General features: G+C 43.5%; 1 protein-coding gene across 3 annotated transcripts in view; it reads right to left on the reverse strand.

Moving 5' to 3' along the window:
* LOC143782870 (cytochrome P450 2D15-like) overlaps positions 1-21,938 on the reverse strand; it is a 205,758-nt gene that overhangs the window by 54,902 nt on the left and 128,918 nt on the right. For 2 of the 3 annotated variants that reach the window (XM_077270794.1, XM_077270793.1), the window contains exon 1: positions 6,382-6,756. The exons of the other annotated variant lie outside the window; for it this stretch is intronic. In XM_077270794.1, coding sequence (XP_077126909.1) covers positions 6,382-6,585 — 204 coding nt within the window. In that variant the 5' untranslated portion in view covers positions 6,586-6,756. Of the gene's footprint in view, positions 1-6,381; positions 6,757-21,938 lie in introns of those variants that run through there. 3 annotated transcript variants of the gene reach the window in all.

The raw sequence follows: 21,938 nt of genomic DNA on the forward strand, positions 1-21,938 counted from the left end.
GTGAAAAATGTGAATATCACCGGCGACTCTCTGCAGCAGACTGGGGATTTATCAACACCCAGGTCCAGGTGTGTCAGCTAGAGACGGAGGGAGGCTGCCGCTGGGTCCAAGAGTCAGAAGCATAAAGGAGGCATCTGTAATGCCAAAAGCAGAAACCTGCAGCCAGATGCAGAGCGACAGTCTGTTGCATCTTACACACCCGTGACACCACCTCCATACTGCGCAGCCAGGGCTCACCACAATCAGGCATTGTTAAAATTGAAATGCCTTGGGAGATCGCAGTCATACAGCTGAAGAGTTGTGGACAGCTCTCCAGGCCGAGTTTGAGCAATGGCTGTCTCCGCTGAACATGCATGCAGGGAATGCTAAGACTGATAACGGTGCAAACCTGGTGGCGGCCCTACGGCGAGGCAAGCTCACACATGTGCTTTTCATGGTTCACGTCCTCAACCTGGTGGTACAGCATTTTCTCTGTCACATCCTGGCCTAGGTGGGCTGCTGCAGAAAGCCGGAAGCGATGTGCTAACTTCAGCAGCTCACACACCTCAGATCATCGACTTGCATTGATAAAGGTCTTTCTCCATGCCAGTTAACAGGTTGATATGCGACGTGCCAACACGGTGGAATTCCACTCTGCACATATTGCTGTAAGGAGGTGGCGGAGGACCTCAGTGCTCCCTCTCTCCTTCCTGTGTGGCCCCCAAGCACTTGATATAAATATGTTCTTAATGTATTTTGCTGACTTCTGTGTTCACATTGTTCTTAATGTGCATGGTAAAACTTTTACTGTAAATGTCATGTAATTTGATTGAATTTCCTTATATTGATGTGTTATGTTTACATTGGTCCGTGGTCTGAGTTCCCTTTAATTGCTAATGTGTCCATTGTATTAACTGCTGCCTGTATGTAGGATAGGGATAGTTAATAGCTAAAGGTGGGCTGGACTAGCAGCTCAGAAAAGGCGACAGGAAGCTGCTGCTGTAGTCAGTAGCCTGGGCATGTTTGCCCTGGGCAGATGTATAGGAGCAGCCAGGGCATTGCCAGATCCCAGGAGGGAACAGAATCTCCTGCCCCGGACTAAAGACTTAAAGTCTGCAACATGGCCCCTGTACTTTGGAAGGGCCCCCACTGAAGGGACCAAAAGCATCTAGATCCCAGCAAGTGGACTACTGCTTGATTTTGGCTACCATGACTGTGGTGGGTACGGCCGTGGACAGTGTCAGGGAGAGAGCAGGAAGCCAGTGTTGTTTCCCTTTTTCTCTTCACTGTTTTATTAAAGTTTATCCCTTTTTAAAGTATTGCATGGACTACAGTGACTGGGAAGAAAAGGTAATCTGTGAGGGAAGCTGTGTCTGTCCTGTGTTTTCATGTACAGGGGACCGGGGTGTCTGCGGACTTTGTTTTGTGGGTGAACTTGGTCAGGACTACCACCCCGGTCCACCTTGTTACATTGCAGCGACTGTGGCAGCAGTAACGAGCCCTGACACAGTATGTCATGTCATATAGCCTGGGCCAACACAGTACAGATGTGGCGCATATCACGTTTACGGAGTGGGCACAGATTAAGGACCTCTATACCCTTCTGCACAGTTTCACAATGGCTACCATTATGGTTAGTGCTGACAACGACTACATCAGCATCACTATTCTGGTCATCTATACGCTGGAGCAGACAATTGAATAGCCTGCGAGAGGAGGTGGTGATCCCAGAGGAAGAGGAGGCAGAGAAGGATGCGGAAGGGATAACATTGTCTCCAAGTTCCAGCTGTCATTTAACAGGCGGGTGCCAAGGGAAGGTGGATTACTGCGATCGAGGGGGGCTGGTGATAACAGACAAACTGTGAAAGTGCAAGATTCGAGTAGCAAATGGAGGAGGAAGAGATGATGGGCGAGCAACTGTCAGGAGATGAAGAGGATAATCATCCCCTCTCTGTAGTTTGTGGTTGGCAGGAGGGAGAGTGGAAACAAATATCAGCGTTACCCAGCCACCAACACAACATGGGCCCTCATGGAAGAGCCCGACATATGAGTGCCTTCTTGCTGCACTATCTGCAACATGATCCCAGTATAGTTGTGATTCGGAATATTGCTGACTAGTGGGTTGCCACTCCCTTAGATCCACATTACAAGACCAAATTTTGCCAGATGCTTCCCTCCCTGGAAAGGGACCCGTGAATACTAGAGTATTGAAACACGCTTTTACACAACCTCAAGAGAGGTTTTCCCCATGACAGCAGTGAGGCACACAGTGCACATTGTAGCTCCAGACTTCCAACCTCCGGCACATCAATTCGTCAATGCCAAAACATTAGCAGCAGCGGCTGCAGTAGTGTAAGTGGAAGAAGCAATTTCTGTGAGTCCTTTGACACTTTTTTTTAAACCAACTCACGCACCAGCACAACAGAGTCCAAGTTTGACATATGGTGAACGAATGGTGAGGATGGTGCAGGAGTATCTAGAACTACATATCAATACCATCAGGGAGGGTTTGGATCCTTTCATATTTTGGTCTTCAAAAATGGAAGAGTGGCCTGAGGTCGCTTCACAAGCCTTGGAGGTTTTATCATGCCCGGCAGCCAGCGTTCTCTCAGAACATGTCTTCAGCGCTGTTGGTGGTGTCCTGACGGATAAGCGCAGCCGGCTGACTCCTCCATATGTAGACTGCCTATCTTTCATCAAGATGAACAAGTCATGGATCTCCAAGGACTTTTGTACCCCAATGGCAGACTGTACAGACTAGGCAATGTTGCATTTTTTAGTGTGCTGCATTAATGTCGCGTAACTGCACTCTGTGATAGCTTTAGTGTGGCTTCTGTGCCTGCTGTTGCTGCTGCAGAGGTTAACACAAATTTGTGGAAATGTGAACAGTTATAGTTGGTCTCCATCTGCTGGGTTGGGTGTAGTCGAAGACCTGTCTGGTCCCTATCTCCTATTTCTACTGTGGTGAAATTGATGTTCCTTTGTTGGTGTCTGTCACTTCTTTTTGGAAATGTGAACACTCCTGGTTGGGTCTCCTTCATGTGTGTTGCCTGTAGCAGTAGGCCTCCGAGACCATCAGGCCTCCACTTCCTTGGAGTCAACTACCTGTGCTACTACTATCCTTAGATTTTTATGAAAATTGTAGTCTACAAAACTGATATTTGCACCACCTGGGTGTGATTGAGCACGAAATCAGGTTGAGCTGTTGCATGTGGTATCAGGGCTCCCAGCAGAGCAGGCCTACACGATCCTTCACCCAACTCGTTTTATTTTGATGTTCAATTGAAAGTTGTAAATGTTGGCCCAGATCACGATACCTCATTCTTGACTAATTGCTGCCTTGCTATCCTACAATTTGTACTGTGGATGAATTGAGGCCACTTTCCTGGTGTCTGCCCCTAATTTCTTGTGTTTTGGCAGCAATGGGGCCGTTTGAAGGTGTTGTGCATGCATTTGTTTTTGCCTCCCATTGACTTGTATGGCTTTCGGCTATGTTCTGCGAATATTGCAAATTAAGCAAACCGAACATTGAAATATTCGCTTATTTCTAGTTAAGAGGCACACATTATTTAATGACAGTGTAGTCCTCCATACAGTATTATGTGCACCAAATAGTCCTCTATACAACTTAATGGGTCCATATAATGCTCCATACAGAATAATGGGCCCCATGTATTGCTACATACAGTATTATAGGCTCCATACAGTATAGTGACCCCTTGTAATGCTCCATACAATATAATGGGCCCCAAATGTTACTTCATACAGTATATAATTTTCCCATTTATTGCTCCATACAGTATAATGGGCTTCATATATAAAAAATAAATAAAATACTCACCTCTATCGTTCCTCACAGCTCCAGTCTCTTCAGCATCGTCTGATTATCTGCACTGCTCAGCAGAGGGCACGCTGTAGTGAAGTCATCGTGCTTTCTTCACTGAGACCTCACAGAGAGTCAGAAGATACTGAAGACACTGATGCTGCGGGGAATGAGGAAAGGTAAGGATTTGAGGGGAACTGGCTACCCCGCCTCACAGGCCTCATAGCGTGCCAGTGTACCCGATGGTCAGTGGGCCCCGACACTTGCCCGGGTGGTGACACTGGCCAGGTGTGTCACACATCTTAGTGAGGTCAGTGTTTTTTCTCGGACAGCACATTGATCCATAGGGTTTCAATGAGCCACTCACACATCAGTTAAAAGAAAAAAAAAGGGTCTGTGAGACTCAGTATATCCTTTTCCCTTCCGATTTATGGATCAGACTCGACCATTAGGCTATGTTCCCACGATGAGGTTTTAGTGCATTTTTGACGCTGCTAATTTTTGCTATACTAGAAACTCAGCATCTTACAGTACCAGCAAAGTGGATGGGATGTATGGAAATCTCCTGCGCACTGTGCTTTTATTTTACTCAGCATAAACTGATCTGTGGTGCTTGTTTCCAGTCCGCAATATGTTAATTCCTCCTCCGGGTATGCTGAATTTTATGTGCAGATTTTACCCATAGACTTACATTTAGATGTGGAAAATCTTCAGGTAAAAAACGCATGCATTTTTAGTGCATTTTTGTGGCGGAAACACATCAAAAGCGCATATAATCTGCACCTAAGTATATCAATAACTTTTTATCAAAGCCAAATACCAGGGAGTATCAAAAACAAAGCAGCTTTATTTAAAGCATGACATACCAAAAAGAGACAAAAGATGCATTGTCAAAAATGTGATAAAAGTGCATGTTAAAATAAGGACGTGAAAGCAGTGAAAAAACAAGCAAGTAACCTAATGTAAATGCTGCAGATAGTCCGGTGTCAAAAACTCACCAAAAGCTCATTGTGGGAATGTAGCAGAAATTCACTATTTTACATCATTATTTGTAAGACAAAATCAAGGAGTGGGTGATAAATACAGAAGTGGTGACGTGTTTCTATTATACTTTTCCTCTGATTGTTCCTCTCCTGGTTTTACATTACAAATACTGAGGTAGAAAAAACTGCACAAAATACTGAACGTGTGCACGTGGCCTTAAAGTCTGTGGGAATTTGTGAGACACAGATGAAAATGCAGCGCCCCAGAGTCCTGGTCGTTGCAGTACTGTGGCTCCGCCACTAAGGGGAGCTACGGTACGTCTGATGGCACTGAAGGGGTTCATCTGACCAGGTATCACAGACACCAATATATTTCACAGCCGGGCCTCCAGGGGGAGCTAAGGGTTCTATTTACTAGGCCACTCTCCACAACACTGGTAAAACTGTGGGTCAGGCAGGAAGTTAGAGAGAAAGCTGACTGGGTTGGAGCCAGGCAACACATTGTGGCAGAGGGTGTTGCAGGAGAAGATTCAGTAGGGTCTCTGTCAGGGGTGGGATCCTGACAGAGGCTTGGCAACTTGAGCGAACGTAACGGGACCGTGCCTGCTCAGTATAGCGGCGGTGCCCAAGGAGGGATTGGAAGCGAGATAGATTGTGCTGAGTGAGAAACGAGATCAAAGCAACAAGGAGAATACCAGTAGGGGTCGTGCTGTAAGACCGAGGCAACATCCTACTGAGGCGCATAACCGGCGGCCGGAACGCCGAGGGAGTATTACAATATTCAGCTTCAAGCAATACTCTAAACCAACGGCAGGACAGTCAGTCAAAGGCGGGCTGTCTCATCTAAATCACCTATGCAGTCTTGGGGGGCAACCTGTGGAGAGGGGCGACTCTAGGGTCCCGGAAGAGCTCCGAGCCTACCCGTCATACGGGTGCCGTCCCAACCGTAACATCAGGGAGGGACGGAGGATTAGCAGAACATCATCTAACCGAGTTGTGAGGGAACTTAAGAAACAGACACAACAGTTGTGGGGACTTTCCGTAAGCACAGCAGGGAAGGACCGCAACACATAGCGCTAGAAGGAAGGCACAGATTTCCACCTGCAAAGAGAACTCTGGAGGTGCCATTGGACCGGCCGGACTTGCGCAGCCTGGTTATCCGGATTCCGGACTGAGGACCCAGAGATTTTCAGTAAAGAGGTAAAGAGACTGCAACCTGGTGTCCTCGTTATTTATTGCACCGCACCACCACCACTACCATCATCCATCATATCTATCACTGTACGCCCCTCGGCAGGGTCACGGACCGGGCCTAGCCACCGTGACAACCCCAGAGCAGAGACTCAGAGGCCCGGTACTGGGTATCCCTCGGCCCTGTGGCAGTGGGGGCGCTACAAAAACGAATTGTATTTCAGAGTACCAGCCAATTAGAACCGATACATTAAGAATCAATTAATTAAAAAAAAACAAAAAAACAGAAAAACACAACAATCATGCAGATGCGTGAATTAAGGCTTATATCAAATGTTTTGCATGTTTTTAGTAGTTCATCCCTCCCTTGCTCACGTGCAGACATAATTATTCCTATAGTTTTACCTGGGATAAACTTTCAGGTAAGTTGTTGAAGTCCAGATGAAAGGCGTTCCCCACCAAGGGGAGAGGGAAGGGTCCTGGGGGGTAATTCCGTCCTTTTCTGTTCTTCACCCAGTGAATTAGTAGACAAACTATAGCAGTAGCAAGGCCTATACAAGTAGCATTCCCAACAGCCAGCAAGGATAATGGGAAAGACAGAAACTCCATGTCCAAGGGTGGTCTCAGTTCTCGTGCTAGCTCTTCCTTACAGAACTAAATAGTATTTCTTGTGTAAGATAATACCGCAGGAACTGCACAGAGACGGAGATTTCACTGCTTGGTATGTTCAGCTCTTTGTCTGCCACTGTTTGTTTCTGAGCACTTTATGGTCTATGATGTACAGTAGTATATACACCACTATGTCTGGTTCTTCCTTCCTGGCCGTGCGCCAAGTCCAGCCCTCTCAATCTGGATCACATTTCTCAGCTGCAGTAACTTTCTGGGTAAAAGGGTGAATTTCCTAGAAAACAGATACTAGTAATTCAGAGCTAAAGTAAATCACAACTATTACATGAGCCAAGTGCTTAAGCATGGTGGAGTCAGTGTCTATTAACCACAACAAAGGGTTGCTCATCCGTAAGTATTCAAGATGATAACCAAAGGAGAAATAGATAACAGAGCAGTACTAAAAGGTAAATAGCTTTATTGCAAGTTTTAAACATACAAAATTAATTTTGTAGAAATATGAACAATTATATAAAATACTGTTTTATACCTTGATACTTCGGCGTTACTCTGCATGTCTCTGCTTTAATCCTTTCTCCTCTCCCCCTAATGTGCAGGGATACTGTGGTCTGTTACCTGTATGGATGCGTTATAGAGAAGAAGGCGTGCACTCAGTGTATGATTAGATAGGTGCTGGCTGGACGTGGAAATCATCCAAACAAAGTCATATATTGAAGAAAACAGCCGCACTCAGGTTTGGATTTTTTGAATGCATAACAGGAACAAAAAGTTTATTCAAGTCACCACAGTGTTAAGGCAATTAGGAGAGGGACTCCATGGTAGGTTTAAAGTAGGTAATTAGGTAACGTTTGGACCCCGTGGTTGGTCTTTGTCAAACCTCACTTGATGAGGTCACGTGGTGACGTCACCACCAGGCACTGCTCCAGCTCCTGCAGTATTCCCAGGGACATACCCCTTCCGTGCCTTTCTGGATCTCCACATGCATTAACCCTAGTCCGTACTGGGAATTTCTCCAGATTTCTCTACACTGCATTTCCGTTTTCCTATTCCTATCCTCTTTCAAGTGAGGTTTGACAAAGACCCACCACGGGGTCGAAACGTTACCTACTTACCTACTTTATACCTACCATGGAGTCCCTCTCCTAATTGCTTTAACATTGTGGTGACTTGAATAAACCTTTAGTTCCTGTTATGCATTCAAAAAATCCAAACCTGAGTGGGGCTGTTTTCTTCAATATATGACCTGTATGGATGCGGCTCAGTTCCCTGCTCCGCTGCATAGCTGCACATGTGCTGTGATGTCTTTTTTCTGCTGCATGACCATCCACATGTGCGGTCCTTGGCTGCCGCTGTGGAAGCTATCCACGGGGTGAGAGGTCCTCTGCAGCTGGTGCATGACTTTCCACGTGTGTTCAGGCTAGCAGTCGCTGCCAGGTGCCCTAAGTCACAGTTCCTGTGCTGTCTGTGCTGTAATGGTTTCTGTTTGTGCTTAGGATGTGTGCAGCCACACCTACCCTGGTTTTATTAGGGTTTGAGTGTGCCCCTATGTTGCTCCCTCAGCCTATTGCTGAGGGGAAGCTCCTATATAAACTCCCTCTTTCCTGTTGGGCGTTGCCAGAGCATTGTGTTGGTTTCTGAGTCTTACCTTATGTGTTAGGTATCCAGCTCCCGTTCTGTCTGCAGTATGTTCTGAGAGAGCTGATACCTATCTTCTGGCTGTTCTGGGGGCAGAGTACCCAGATCCTCCTATCCTGGAGACTGCATATCCACATCTGTTTGAGTTTTGTTTTTCTGTCTATTCTTGGGGCAGAGTACCCAGACCCGCCTATCCTGGAGGCTGCACATCCAGATCCGTTTGTATTTATTTTTCCACCTATTCTGGGAGCAGAGTACCCAGACCCACCTATCCTGGAGGCTGCATATCCAGTACCTGACCCTGTCTGAACTGTGTCCCCCGTGTTATGTTTCTGAAGTCCTTTTGTGTCTGACACCCCGTATCCAGTGTCTGAACTCCCTGGGCTCATCTTTTAAAGATGGAGTCCAGTGTTCTTGCTGAGCTCTTACTATGCTGTGCTCAGCCTGCTATGCGGTACTAACCCTGTCCGGCCCAGGTCCAGTTCGGTGGCACCATCACACTTGAGTTCCTTTCTAGGTCTGATGCCCGGAGCCTGACGGCCGTAGCTGGGAGCCTGATGACCGCCGCTACCTGGTCCTGTGCCATCTGTGTCCCAGCCGATGACTTGGGCTGCCTCGCCAGTGTCCCAGATGTCTATCCAGTATTCCTGATGTCCTGATGTCCTTCCTGTGGCTGATGTAACTGATACCCTGGGCTGCCACACCAGTGTCCCAGCCGATGACCTGGGCTGCCACACCAGTGTCCCAGATGTCTATCCGTTATTCCTGATGCCCTGCCTGTGTCCAGATGTCCTGATGTCCTTCTTGTGTCCGATGGTCTGATGTAGCTGATGCCTAGTCTGCCACGCCAGTGTCCCAGATGTCTGTCCGGTATTCCTGATGTCCAGCCTGTGTCCTGATGTCCAGCCTGTGTCCTGATGTCCAGCCTGTGTCCTGATGTCTAGCCTGTGACCCAATTTTCCTCCGGTTCCCCGGGGTCCACCCTGTGACGACGTCCTTCTGGGATCGGTGTCTGATGTTATCCTGCTAAGCCTGTGCTTTGCCTGAGGCCTGAGAGGCCGTCCTAGTAAGCCCATGCCAGATGACCCTGGAGTGCATCAACCCGTGAAGACCCCTGCCATCATCTGAAGTCCGTCCAAGGTCGGTGTCTTATGTTCTCCTGCTAAGCCTGTGCTGCACCTGACAGGTCGGCGTGTTTGACAGCAAAATCAACGATGCCAGCAATGTTTTACATGGAGCTAACGACCTGTGAGAACGATAAGTGAGTCACCGTTACGTCACAGGATCGCTCCTGCATCGTTCTGGAGCTGCTGTGTTTGACGTCTCTACAGCGACCTAAACAGCGACACTGCAGCGATCGGCTCGTTGTCTATATCGCTGCAGTGTCGCTTAGTGTGACGGTACCTTTAATGTCACCTTACAATAGCAAGGTGACATTAACCCTTCATTACCCCATATCCCACCGCTACACCGGAGTGGGAAGAGAGTGGCCAAGTGCCAGAATAGGCGCATCTTCAAGATCTGCCTTTTCTGGGGTGGCTGGGGGCAGATGTTTTTAGCCAGTGGGGGCCAATAACCATGGACCCTCTCTAGGCTATTAATATCTGCCCTCAGTCACTGGCTTTACCACTCTGGCGGAGAAAATTGCGCGGGAGCCCACGCCAATTTTTTTCCGCAATTTAACCCTTTATTTTACAAGCTACAGCGCCCAAATTTTGCACATACACATTACTAACATTAGTAGTGTGGAATATGCAAAAAAAAAGGGATATGAGATGGTTTACTGTATGTAAACCATGTCTCATATCATGTCGGGTTTGTGAAGGAGAAAGAAAAAGCCGGCAATTGAATTACCGGCTTTTCTATAGAACACCGCTGCGTATTTCTCGCAAGTCACACTGCTGGTCCGTGTGTAATCCGTATTTTTCTCACCCCCTATAGACTTTCATTGGAGTTTTTTTTTGCGCAATACGGTGACAAACACAGCATGCTGCGATTTTCTACGGCCGTACAAGACCGTATAATACAGATCAGTAAAATACGGCAGATAGGAGCTGGGACATAGAGAATCATTGTATCGTATGCAATCCGTATTTTCTGCACCTCTCATACGTCCGTAAAACTCGCTAGTGTGACGCCGGCCTAAGACATTGTGGGCGCATACACTTATAAGGTATTTTGTTATGTTCTTGGACGTCAACCGTTATTCTTCTTTTTGCCGTTTAACATATGGTTAAAATAATATTATATTTCGAAAGATCAAACTTTTGCGGATGTGACGATATCAAATATGTTTTTTTTTGTTATTTTTTAAATGGGGAAAAAATGGAGTGATTCAAACTTTTAATTATATTTTATTTATATTTTTAAAATCTTTGTTTTACAATTTTTTTTAGTATTTTTAAGATTCCTTTAGGCCTCCTTTAGACATCTGTGATTTTTGTTGTACTTAAAGGGAACCCGTCACCTCGTTTTTTCAGTCTGAGATAAAAATATCGCTAAATAGGGCCTGAGCTGTGCTTTACAAAAATGTTTTTTTGGCCCACTGATTCCCCACCTATGCTGCCGAAATTACTTACCAAAGTCGCTGTTTTCGCTTGTCAATCACTCTGGTCTGGTCAAAGGGGCGTGATTAAATCTCTGTTTCTCCCCCCGCTCCTCGGCGTGTGTAACGTAAATTCGATCTGTGAATCGCACAGATCGCGCTATTTTTTTGCCGTTGCGCAGTGCAATCTGTTCTTGCGCCTTCGCATTATGCTTTGCCCAACTGTGGGCATAGCATACCGCTCATCACTGCGCAGGCGCGGCTCTTCGCTGTTACCTGTGTGCCCCGGAAGTTATCCTATGCTAATTCTGTTGTTCTGGACGCCGGTAAACTTTTACCATCCAGAACGGCCTGCGTAATTTTTGAAACAAACTCGGTTATCTATCTACCTATCTATCTATCTATCTATCTATCTATCTATCTATCTATCTATCTATCTATCCATTGATCATTCTATCTATCTATCTATCGATCTATCTATCGATCGATCGATCTATCTATCTATCTATCTATCTATATATCATAGTTACATAGTTACATAGTTACATAGTTATTAAGGTTGAAGGAAGACTTTAAGTCCATCTAGTTCAACCCATAGCCTAACCTAACATGCCCTAACATGTTGATCCAGAGGAAGGCAAAAAAAAACCATGTGGCAAAGAGTAAGCTCCACATTGGGGAAAAAAATACGTTCCCGACTCCACATACGGCAGTCAGACTAATTTCCTGGATCAACGCCCTATCATGGAATCTAGTGTATATACCCTGTAACATTATACTTTTCAAGAAAGGCATCCAGTCCCCTCTTAAATTTTAGCAGCGAATCACTCATTACAACATCATATGGCAGAGAGTTCCATAGTCTCACTGCTCTTACAGTAAAGAATCCGCGTCTGTTATTATGCTTAAACCTTCTTTCCTCCAGACGTAGAGGATGCCCCCTTGTCCCTGTCTCAGGTCTATGATTAAAAAGATCATCAGAAAGGTCTTTGTACTGTCCCCTCATATATTTATACATTAAAATAAGATCACCCCTTAGTCTTCGTTTTCCCAAACTAAATAGCCCCAAGAGTAGTAACCTATCTTGGTATTGCAGACCCCCCAGTCCTCTAATAACCTTGGTCGCTCTTCTCTGCACCCACTCCAGTTCAGCTATGTCTTTCTTATACACCAGAGACCAGAACTGTACACAGTATTCTAAGTGTGGTCGAACTAGTGACTTGTATAGAGGTAGAATTATGTTCTCCTCATGAGCATCTATGCATCTTTTAATGCATCCCATTATTTTATTTGCCTTTGTAGCAGCTGCCCGACACTGGCCACTGAATATGAGTTTGTCATCCACCCATACACCCAGGTCTTTTTCATTGACGGTTTTGCCCAGAGTTTTAGAATTAAGCACATAGTTATACATCTTATTACTTCTACCCAAGTGCATGACCTTAAATTTATCCCCATTAAAGCTCATTTGCCATTTATCAGCCCAAGCTTCTAGTTTACATAAATCAGCCTGTAATATAAAATTGTCCTCCCCTGTATTGATTACCCTGCAGAGTTTAGTGTCATCTGCAAATATTGAAATTCTACTCTGAATGTCCCCTACAAGGTCATTAACCCCTCTGTGACCTTAGACGTACTATCCCGTCGAGGTGACCTGGGCCTATCTGACCCTCGACGGGATAGTACGTCATAGCCGATCAGCCGCGCTCACAGGGGGAGCGCGGCCGATCGCGGCCGGGTGTCAGCTGACTATCGCAGCTGACATCCGGCACTATGTGCCAGGAGCGGTCACGGACCGCCCCCGGCACATTAACCCCGGCACACCGCGATCAAACATGATCGCGGTGTGCCGGCGGTACAGGGAAGCATCGCGCAGGGAGGGGGCTTCCTGCGGGCTTCCCTGAGACCCCCGGAGCAACGCGATGTGATCGCGTTGCTGCGAGGGTCTCTTACCTCGTATCCCTGCAGGCCCCGGATCCAAAACGGCCACGGGGCTGCATCCGGGTCCTGCAGGGATTACTTCCGGGTGCAGAGCAGGCTGCAGATGAAAGCTGCAGCCTGCACTGCTGGAACTAAGATCGCCGATTTGACAGTGCTGTGCAAGCTGTCAAATCGGCGATCTGTAATGTCCCCCCCCCCCCCCCCCCCGGGACAGAGTAAAAAAGTAAAAAAAAAATTTCCATATGTGTAAAAAAAAATAAAAAAAAAATTCCTAAATAAAGAAAAAATATATATATTATTCCCATAAATACATTTCTTTATCTAAATAAAAAAAATCAAACAATAAAAGTACACATATTTAGTATTGCCGCGTCCGTAACGACCCCACCTATAAAACTATATCACTAGTTAACCCCTTCAGTGAACACCGTAAAAAAAAAAAAAAAAAAAAAAACGAGGCAAAAAACGCTTTATTCTCATACCGCCAAACAAAAAGTGGAATAACACACGATCAAAAAGACAGATATAAATAACCATGGTACCACTGAAAACGTCATCTTGTCCCGCAAAAAACGAGCCACCATATAGCATAATCAGCAAAAAAATAAAAAAGTTATAGTCCTCAGAATGAAGCGATGCCAAAATAATTATTTTTTCTATAAAATAGTTTATATCGTATAAAAGCGCCAAAACATAAAAAAATGATATAAATGAGATATCGCTGTAATCGTACTGACCCGAAGAATAAAACTGCTTTATCAATTTTACCAAACGCGGAACGGTATAAACGCCTCCCCCAAAAGAAATTCATGAATAGCTGGTTTTTGGTCATTCTGCCTCACAAAAATCGGAATAAAAAGCGATCAAAAAAATCTCCCGTGCCAGAACATGTTACCAATAAAAACGTCAACTCGTCCCGCAAAAAACAAGACCTCACATGACTCTGTGGACTCAAATATGGAAAAATTATAGCTCTCAAAATGTGGTAACGCAAAAAATACTTTTAGCAATAAAAAGCGTCTTTCAGTGTGTGACGGCTACCAATCATAAAAATCCGCTAAAAAACCCACTATAAAAGTAAATCAAACCCCCCTTCATCACCCGCTTAGTTAGCGAAAAATAAAAAAAATTAAAAAATGTATTTATTTCCATTTTCCCGTTAGGGCTAGGGTTAGGGCTAGGGTTAGGGTTAGGGTTAGGGCTAGGGTTAGGGTTGGGGCTAGGGTTAAGGCTACAGTTAGGGTTAGGGTTGAGGCTAAAGTTAGGGTTAGGGTTTGGATTACATTTACAGTTGGGAATAGGGTTGGGATTAGTGTTAGGGGTGTGTCAGGGTTAGGGGTGTGGTTAGGGTTACCATTGGGATTAGGGTAAGGGGTGTGTTTGGAGTAGGGTTTCAGTTATAATTGGTGGGTTTCCACTGTTTAGGCACATCAGGGGCTCTCCAAACGCGACATGGCATCCGATCTCAATTCCAGCCAATACTGAGTTGAAAAAGTAAAACAGTGCTCCTTCCCTTCCGAGCTCTCCCGTGCACCCAAACAGGGGTTTACCCCAACACTTGGGGTATCAGCGTACTCGGAACACATTGGAGAACAACTTTTGGGGTCCAATTTCTCCTGTTACCCTTGGGAAATACAAAACTGGGGGCTAAAAAAATAATTTTTGTGGAAAAAAAAATATTTTTTATTTGCATGGCTCTGCGTTATAAACTGTAGTGAAACACTTGGGGGTTCAAAGTTCTCACAACACAACTAGATAAGTTCCTTGGGGGGTCTAGTTACCAATATTAGGTCACTTGTGGGGGTTTCTACTGTTTAGGTACATTAGGGGCTCTGCAAACGCAATGTGACACCTGCAGACCAATCCATCTACGTCTGCATTCCAAATGATGCTCCTTCCCTTCCGAGCTCTGCCATGCGCTCAAACGGTGGTTCCCCCTCACATATCAGGTATCAGCGTACTCAGGACAAATTGGACAACAATATTTAGGGTCCAATTTCTCCTGTTACCCTTGGAAAAATACAAAACTGGGGGCTAAAAAATAATTTTTGTGGAAAAAAAAATATTTTTTATTTGCACGTCTCTGCGTTATAAACTGTAGTGAAACACTTGGGGGTGCAAAGCTCTCACAACACATCTAGATGAGTTCCTTAGGGGGTCTATTTTCCAAAATGGTGTCACTTGTGGGGGGGTTTTACTGTTTAGGTACATTAGGGGCTCTGCAAATGCAATGTGACGCCTGCAGACCATTCCATCTAAGTCTGCATTCCAAATGGCGCTCCTTCCCTTCCAAGCACTCCCATGCGCTCAAACGGTGGTTCCCCCACATATGGGGTATCAGCGTACTCAGGACAAATTGGACAACAACTTTTGGGGTCCAATTTATTCTCTTACCCTTGGGAAAATAAAAAATTGGGGGCAAAAAGATCATTTTTGTGAAAAATATGATTTTTTATTTTTACGGTTCTGCATTATAAACTTCTGTGAAGCACTTGGTGGGTCAAAGTGCTCACCACACCTCTAGATAAGTTCCTTAGGGGGTCTAATTTCCAAAATGGTGTCACTTGTGGGGGGTTTCAATGTTTAGGCACATCAGGGGCTCTCCAAACGCAACATGGCGTCCCATCTCAATTCCTGTCAATTTTGCATTGAAAAGTCAAACGGTGCTCCTTCCCTTCCGAGCTCTCCCATGCGCCCAAACAGTGGTTTACCCCCACATATGGGGTATCAGCGTACTCAGAACAAATTGTACAACAACTTTTGGGGTCCAATTTCTTCTCTTACCCTTGGGAAAATAAAAAATTGGGGGCGAAAAGATCATTTTTGTGAAAAAATATGATTTTTTATTTTTACGGTTCTGCATTATAAACTTCTGTGAAGCACTTGGTGGGTCAAAGTGCTCACCACACCTCTAGATAAGTTCCTTAGGGGGTCTACTTTCCAAAATGGTGTCACTTGTGGGGGGTTTCAATGTTTAGGCACATCAGGGGCTCTCCAAACGCAACATGGCGTCCCATCTCAATTCCAATTTTGCATTGAAAAGTCAAATGGCGCTCCTTCGCTTCCGAGCTCTGTCATGCGCCCAAACAGTGGTTTACCCCCACATATGGGGTATCTGCGCACTCAGGACAAATTGTACAACATCGTTTGGGGTCCATTTTCTCCAGTTACCCTTGGTAAAATAAAACAAATTGGAGCTGAAGTAAATTTTGTGTGAAAAAAAGTTAAATGTTCATTTTTATTTAAACATTCAAAAAATTCCTGGGAAACACCTGAAGGGTTAATAAACTTCTTGAATGTGGTTTTGAGTACCTTGAGGGGTGCAGTTTTTAGAATGGTGTCACACTTGGGTATTTTCTATCATATAGACCCCTCAAAATGACTTCAAATGAGATGTGGTCCCTAATAAAAAATGGTGTTGTAAAAATGAGAAATTGCTGGTCAACTTTTAACCCTTATAACTCCCTACCAAAAAAAAATTTTGGTTCTAAAATTATGCTGATGTAATGTAGACATGTGGGAAATGTTACTTATTAAGTATTTTGTGTGACATATCACTGTGATTTAATTGCATAAAAATTCAAAGTTGGAAAATTGCGAAATTTTGGCCACATTTCCGTTTTTTCACAAATAAATGCAGGTAATATTAAAGAAATTTTACCACTATCATGAAGTACAATATGTCATGAGAAAACATTGTCAGAATTACCAGGATCCGTTGAAGCGTTCCAGAGTTATAACCTCATAAAGGGACAGTGGTCAGAATTGTAAAAATTGGCCTGGTCATTAACGTGCAAACCACCCTTGGGGGTGAAGGGGTTAATAAATATGTTAAAAGAAGAGGGCCCAATAGTGACCCCTGTGGTACCCCATTGCTAACCGTGACCCAGTCCAAGTGTGCTCCATTAATAACCACCCTTTGTTTCCTATCCCTGAGCCAGCTCTCAACCCACTTACACATATTTTCCCCTATCCCCATTATTCTCATTTTATGTATCAACCTTTTGTGTGGCACTGTATCAAAAGCTTTTGAAAAGTCCATATACACTACATCTACTGGGTTCCCTTGGTCCAGTCCGGAACTTACCTCTTCATAGAAGCTGATCAGATTAGTCTGACATGAACGGTCCCTAGTAAAGCCGTGCTGATACTGGGTCATGAGGTTATTCCTCTCCAGATACTCCAGTATAGCATCTCTTAGAAAACACTCCAGGATTTTACCCACAGTAGAGGTTAAGCTTACTGGCCTATAATTACCAAGTTCAGTTTTTGTCCCCTTTTTGAATATTGGCACCACATTTGCTATATGCCAGTCCTGTGGTACAGACCCTGTTATTATGGACTCTTTAATGATTAAAAAATAATGGTCTATCAATGACTGTACTTAATTCCTGCAGTACTCGGGGGTGTATCCCATCCGGGCCCGGAGATTTGTAAATTTTAGTGATTTTTAGACGCCGCCGTACTTCCTGCTGGGTTAAGCAGGTGACACTTAATGGGGAATTTTTGTTATCACTGATCATATTGTCTGCCATGGGATTTTCTTGTGTAAATACTGATGAAAAAAAGTCATTTAGCATATTGGCTTTTTCCTCATCCTCATCCACCATTTCCCCCAGACTATTTTTAAGGGGGCCAACACTTTCATTTTTTAGTTTCTTACTATTTATGTAGTTAAAGAATATTTTGGGATTATTTTTACTCTCTCTGGCAATGAGTCTCCCTGTCTCAATCTTTGCTGCCTTGATTTGCTTTTTACAGAATTTATTTAATTTTCTGTATTTATTTAATGCCTCCTCACTACCTACTTCCTTTAATTCTCTAAATGCTTTCTTTTTGTCTGAGATATCGCACTATAGCACTGTGTGTATATATATATGGAACCTATTACATTCTACAGCAACCTCCGCTATAGTAACTTCCACCACTAAAAGTGTCAAAATGAATATGAATATGAATATCAACAAGGACGTAAGTTGTGCTCCTTACCTAGGATTGGCTTGTTAGGGTTGCGGCTGTAGCGATGATAGTTGTAAATGTCGATTGTTGCAGGTACTACATACCTGACGGCAAGAATAGATAACGAGGGTGCCCGCAGTCAGAGAACGCGCAGAGCCAGGAGCGCTCCGGCCGGTAGCGATCCTGGATGCGCGTATAGAAGAAAAAGCCCTGTTTTGCTCAACATTAATAAAGCCAGAGATTTGCTCAAATCACTGGAAAAATTGTTAATGTCTGAATTAAGGGACATGTGGGAGATTGCGTCACTGGAAAAATATATGCAGGCTAATACAGCCCCTAAGGGACTAGTAGTATATAAACATCTAGCAGCGGATTTTGGAGATGACAATATTCGGGATAAATGGGACGCGATGTTCCATGCATTTTCCATGAAAACCTTACAATTTATTATAGACAAACGGTCCTCCAACCTAGATCATATTAATCATCAAATTAATCAGATCTTTGACGACCTCCAAAGATGTGATCTTACAACGGACAATCAAAATATGGTGGAAAGCATTTTATATAGGCTGAAAGAAAAAGAAAAAGAAATCATGAATAAAAAGCTGAGGAAGTTTCAAAGGGATAACATCCCGCAGCATTTATCTACAACTGATCTTATTTCTGAGGATTTACCCATGGTCCCAAACATAAGTACTCAATCTAGAAAGAATCATTTTATAACTCTGGATGAAATTACTGGCACTACAAATCCCACTGAACCCGATATGTCTATGGAATTTTCCATTTATGCCAATTCGAATTCCACACAATATACGCCAGTATCCACCCATACTAGAGATAGGATAATGGTAGAAAACCTAGAGGCATTTAATAATGAGGACCTTGGGGGGAGAGACCAACCTATAGAGCCTACTCTTGCCATTAAGAATAGGTATACACCTTTATGCCTGGATGGGAATGGAGAGCTGTTTAATGAAGCATCCCCCAAACCAACTACCATTCAAACCCCTGAACCTGTCCAACACAGTAACAACAACATACCAGATTCTTCAGTATTGGATACAGGAGGAAGGGGAGTTATTTCAACTCCAGTCAATAGGAATATCCCCAAAAAATTGAATATAACCCATAAGAGGGGAAGGGGGCCAATTAATCGTCCACAAATTAATCGGGATTTTTTCCGGGCCAGACCCATAAGACAAAAAGGGGCAAAAGAGGGGGGAAATTCACCAAAAAGAAAACCAATGTGAATATAAATGAGGAAATAAGTGATAAGATTGAAGCCCCCCAGAAAATATTTAACCTTAGTTCATACCAGCTATCGGATGGTGAGGTCTCCTTGTTGCAAAACGGTTTGAAGTTTGCACCCACTAAAGGGGTGCAACCATTTAACCTATATATTTCTATGAAAAAATACCTGCGCAATCTTGCCCTTAAAAAACTCTTTATTAAAAAGGGACCATCTATTGTGGCTAGCACACACCAGGGAACGGTTATCCACACCAATTTGGCCAACCCCTCCACTTATAATCCACTTCAGGAATATTCTAGTGCCTTTCATACATTCGATATGCTTGTATCTAAGGACATAAGGAGAATAAGTTTTGGTAACCCAAGATATGCCCCACATAATTTAACATCTAAAGAAAAAAGGGCAATAAAGGATCTCCAAAATAATCAAGATATTATTGTGCGGCCTGCGGACAAGGGGGGAGGTATAGTAATCCTTGACCGATCCATGTACCACAAGGAATCGGTCAGGCTCTTACAGGACCAAGTGACTTATAAATTACTTACTGGGGACCCCACTTCACATTATATTAGCAAACTGAATGTCCTGGCACAAAAAGGCAAATTATCGGGCATTCTGAATGCTAAGGAATTCAAATATATAATGAATAAGAATCCAAGTAGGGCTTTATTCTATCACATCCCCAAGCTCCATAAGAGCCTTACCTGCCCCCCAGGGAGACCTATAATATCAGGCATCAATAGTCTAACGTCTAACCTGTCACGATATGTTGACATACATTTGCAGAAATGCATGCCAAAAATACCATCGTATTTGAAAGATACAGGCATACCTTACAAGTCTTGGATACTATAAAATGGGAATGTAATTACATTATAGGCACATTAGATATTAAATCATTATATACGGTCATTAACCAAGATAAAGGGTGCCAGGCAGCTGAATACTTCCTTATGGCCCTTGACATATATACAAGGGAACAGATTCTTTTTGTTGTGGATTGTATCAAATTTATTTTGCAACATAACTATTTCACATATGAGGGTCAGTATTATTTACAAACTTGGGGCACCGCCATGGGCACGCGGTATGCCCCAAGTTATGCCAATATTTATGTGGCCAAGTGGGAGGAGTCCCACATATACAAGGAGGGTAAGCTACATCCTGGTTTGGTGATGTGGCGTCGTTTTATTGACGATATTGTGTTTATATGGGAAGGGTCCCAAGTTGAGCTTAGTACTTTTTTATCGGGACTCAGTAATAATTCTTATGGTTTAGAGTTCACATCACATACAAGCTCTGTGGAGGTTAATTTTTTGGATCTTACCATCTATGTGGAGAATAACCAATTGTGTACTAAATGCCACCGGAAGGCGGTAGACTCTAATAGTTTTATACATCTTACTAGCTGCCACCTTCCGGTTTGGCTTACGAACATACCGAAGGGGCAATTTACAAGAATTATACGTAAGTGCTCAACAATGGAGAACTATCAATTGGAGTCAAGTTTTCTCACTAAAAAATTTGTGGAAAAGGGGTACCCCAGGCCACTGTTGGAAAAAGCGAGAAATGAATTGGCCGGAACAGATAGGCGGGCCCTGCTTGTACCTATATGTAAAGAGGACCCAACGCACGAGGACTTATCAAAACAGGTGTATGGTTTACCATTTGTGACACAATTTCATGCGGGTTATAATAAATTTACCCAAATTATCCGTAAACATTGGCCTGTCTTACAAAAAGATAAAATAGTAGGTGAACTCCTTCCTCCTTACCCTAGATTTATATACAGGAAGGCACAAACATTGGGCAATCTTGTAGCTCCCACTGTGGCTATAAATAAAAATAAAAAAAAAAAAATAAAAAAAAAGGCGGTCAAACAGCGAACCAATCCAATGCTGGTTTTTTACCATGTGGCGGCTGTTTTGGCTGCCTACATACTTCTTTTAAAAAGACCCGAGTAAATGCATTTTATGATACAAATGGCACTAAAGAGTTTTTTATTAAAGAAAACATTTCCTGTTTTTCCTCGGGGGTGATTTATTTTATCAAATGCCCATGCGGTAAGTTATATGTTGGCCGTACTAAACGGCGCCTGATGGAGCGTATAAAGGAACATTTCAGGAACATACAAAAGGGCTTTTTAGGACACCCCCTTTCTCGCCATTTTAAAGAAAAACATAATCAATCTTTGCGAAATGTTACCCTTTGTGGTATACAGATTGTCCCCCATAGTCAAAGGGGTGGAGACTATCTGATGAAAATGTCTAGGGTCGAATCCTTATGGATTTTTAATTTAAATAGTCTGGCCCCTATGGGCCTAAACTATGAATTAGAATTGTATGCGTTTTAATTTCTACCTATTTTTGATACAGGTTTTAATAGTTAATTCATATTTTTAGATAGAGTGGTCTGGTTATATGAACATATTTCCTCATGTAGAGAATAATTATAGGTTTTTTATATACATGCATGTATTTATTTGTTTATTTATACTCATATTTATTTCGTATACGAAAGAAAAAACTTTTAAACTTTTTTCCTTCCTTTTTTCATTATTAGTGGTATACACATTTGAATATCTTTTGCTTTTTAAATTATAATATAAATAAAATTGATTTTATTTCATTCTTTGTAGAAAATGTTGGTACTTCCACACTATATATTGCGGCAATATCCCACATAATATAGAAATACAGGGATACTATAATAAACAAATGATTGGAAGCTTTTTTGGCACATTCACATGGCTTTGTAGGGGTTAATGGGTTAATTGGTTAATATACTGGCAGACTACATATAGTGAACGGCTAGAGAGGGGGCGGTAACCCTGACGAAGAGGGACGGAGTCCCTCGAAACGCGTTGGTTAGCTTTTTTTCCCTGTATTGCACGCCGTAGGTCTTTGTGACGTCACACGCTGCTGTCTAGCAGCGGCGGCCATCTTTTTTCTTCTATACGCGCATCCAGGATCGCTACCGGCCAGAGCGTTCCTGGCT

The sequence above is a fragment of the Ranitomeya variabilis genome, chromosome 6, assembly GCF_051348905.1.
Source record: "Ranitomeya variabilis isolate aRanVar5 chromosome 6, aRanVar5.hap1, whole genome shotgun sequence".
NCBI lineage: Eukaryota > Metazoa > Chordata > Amphibia > Anura > Dendrobatidae > Ranitomeya > Ranitomeya variabilis.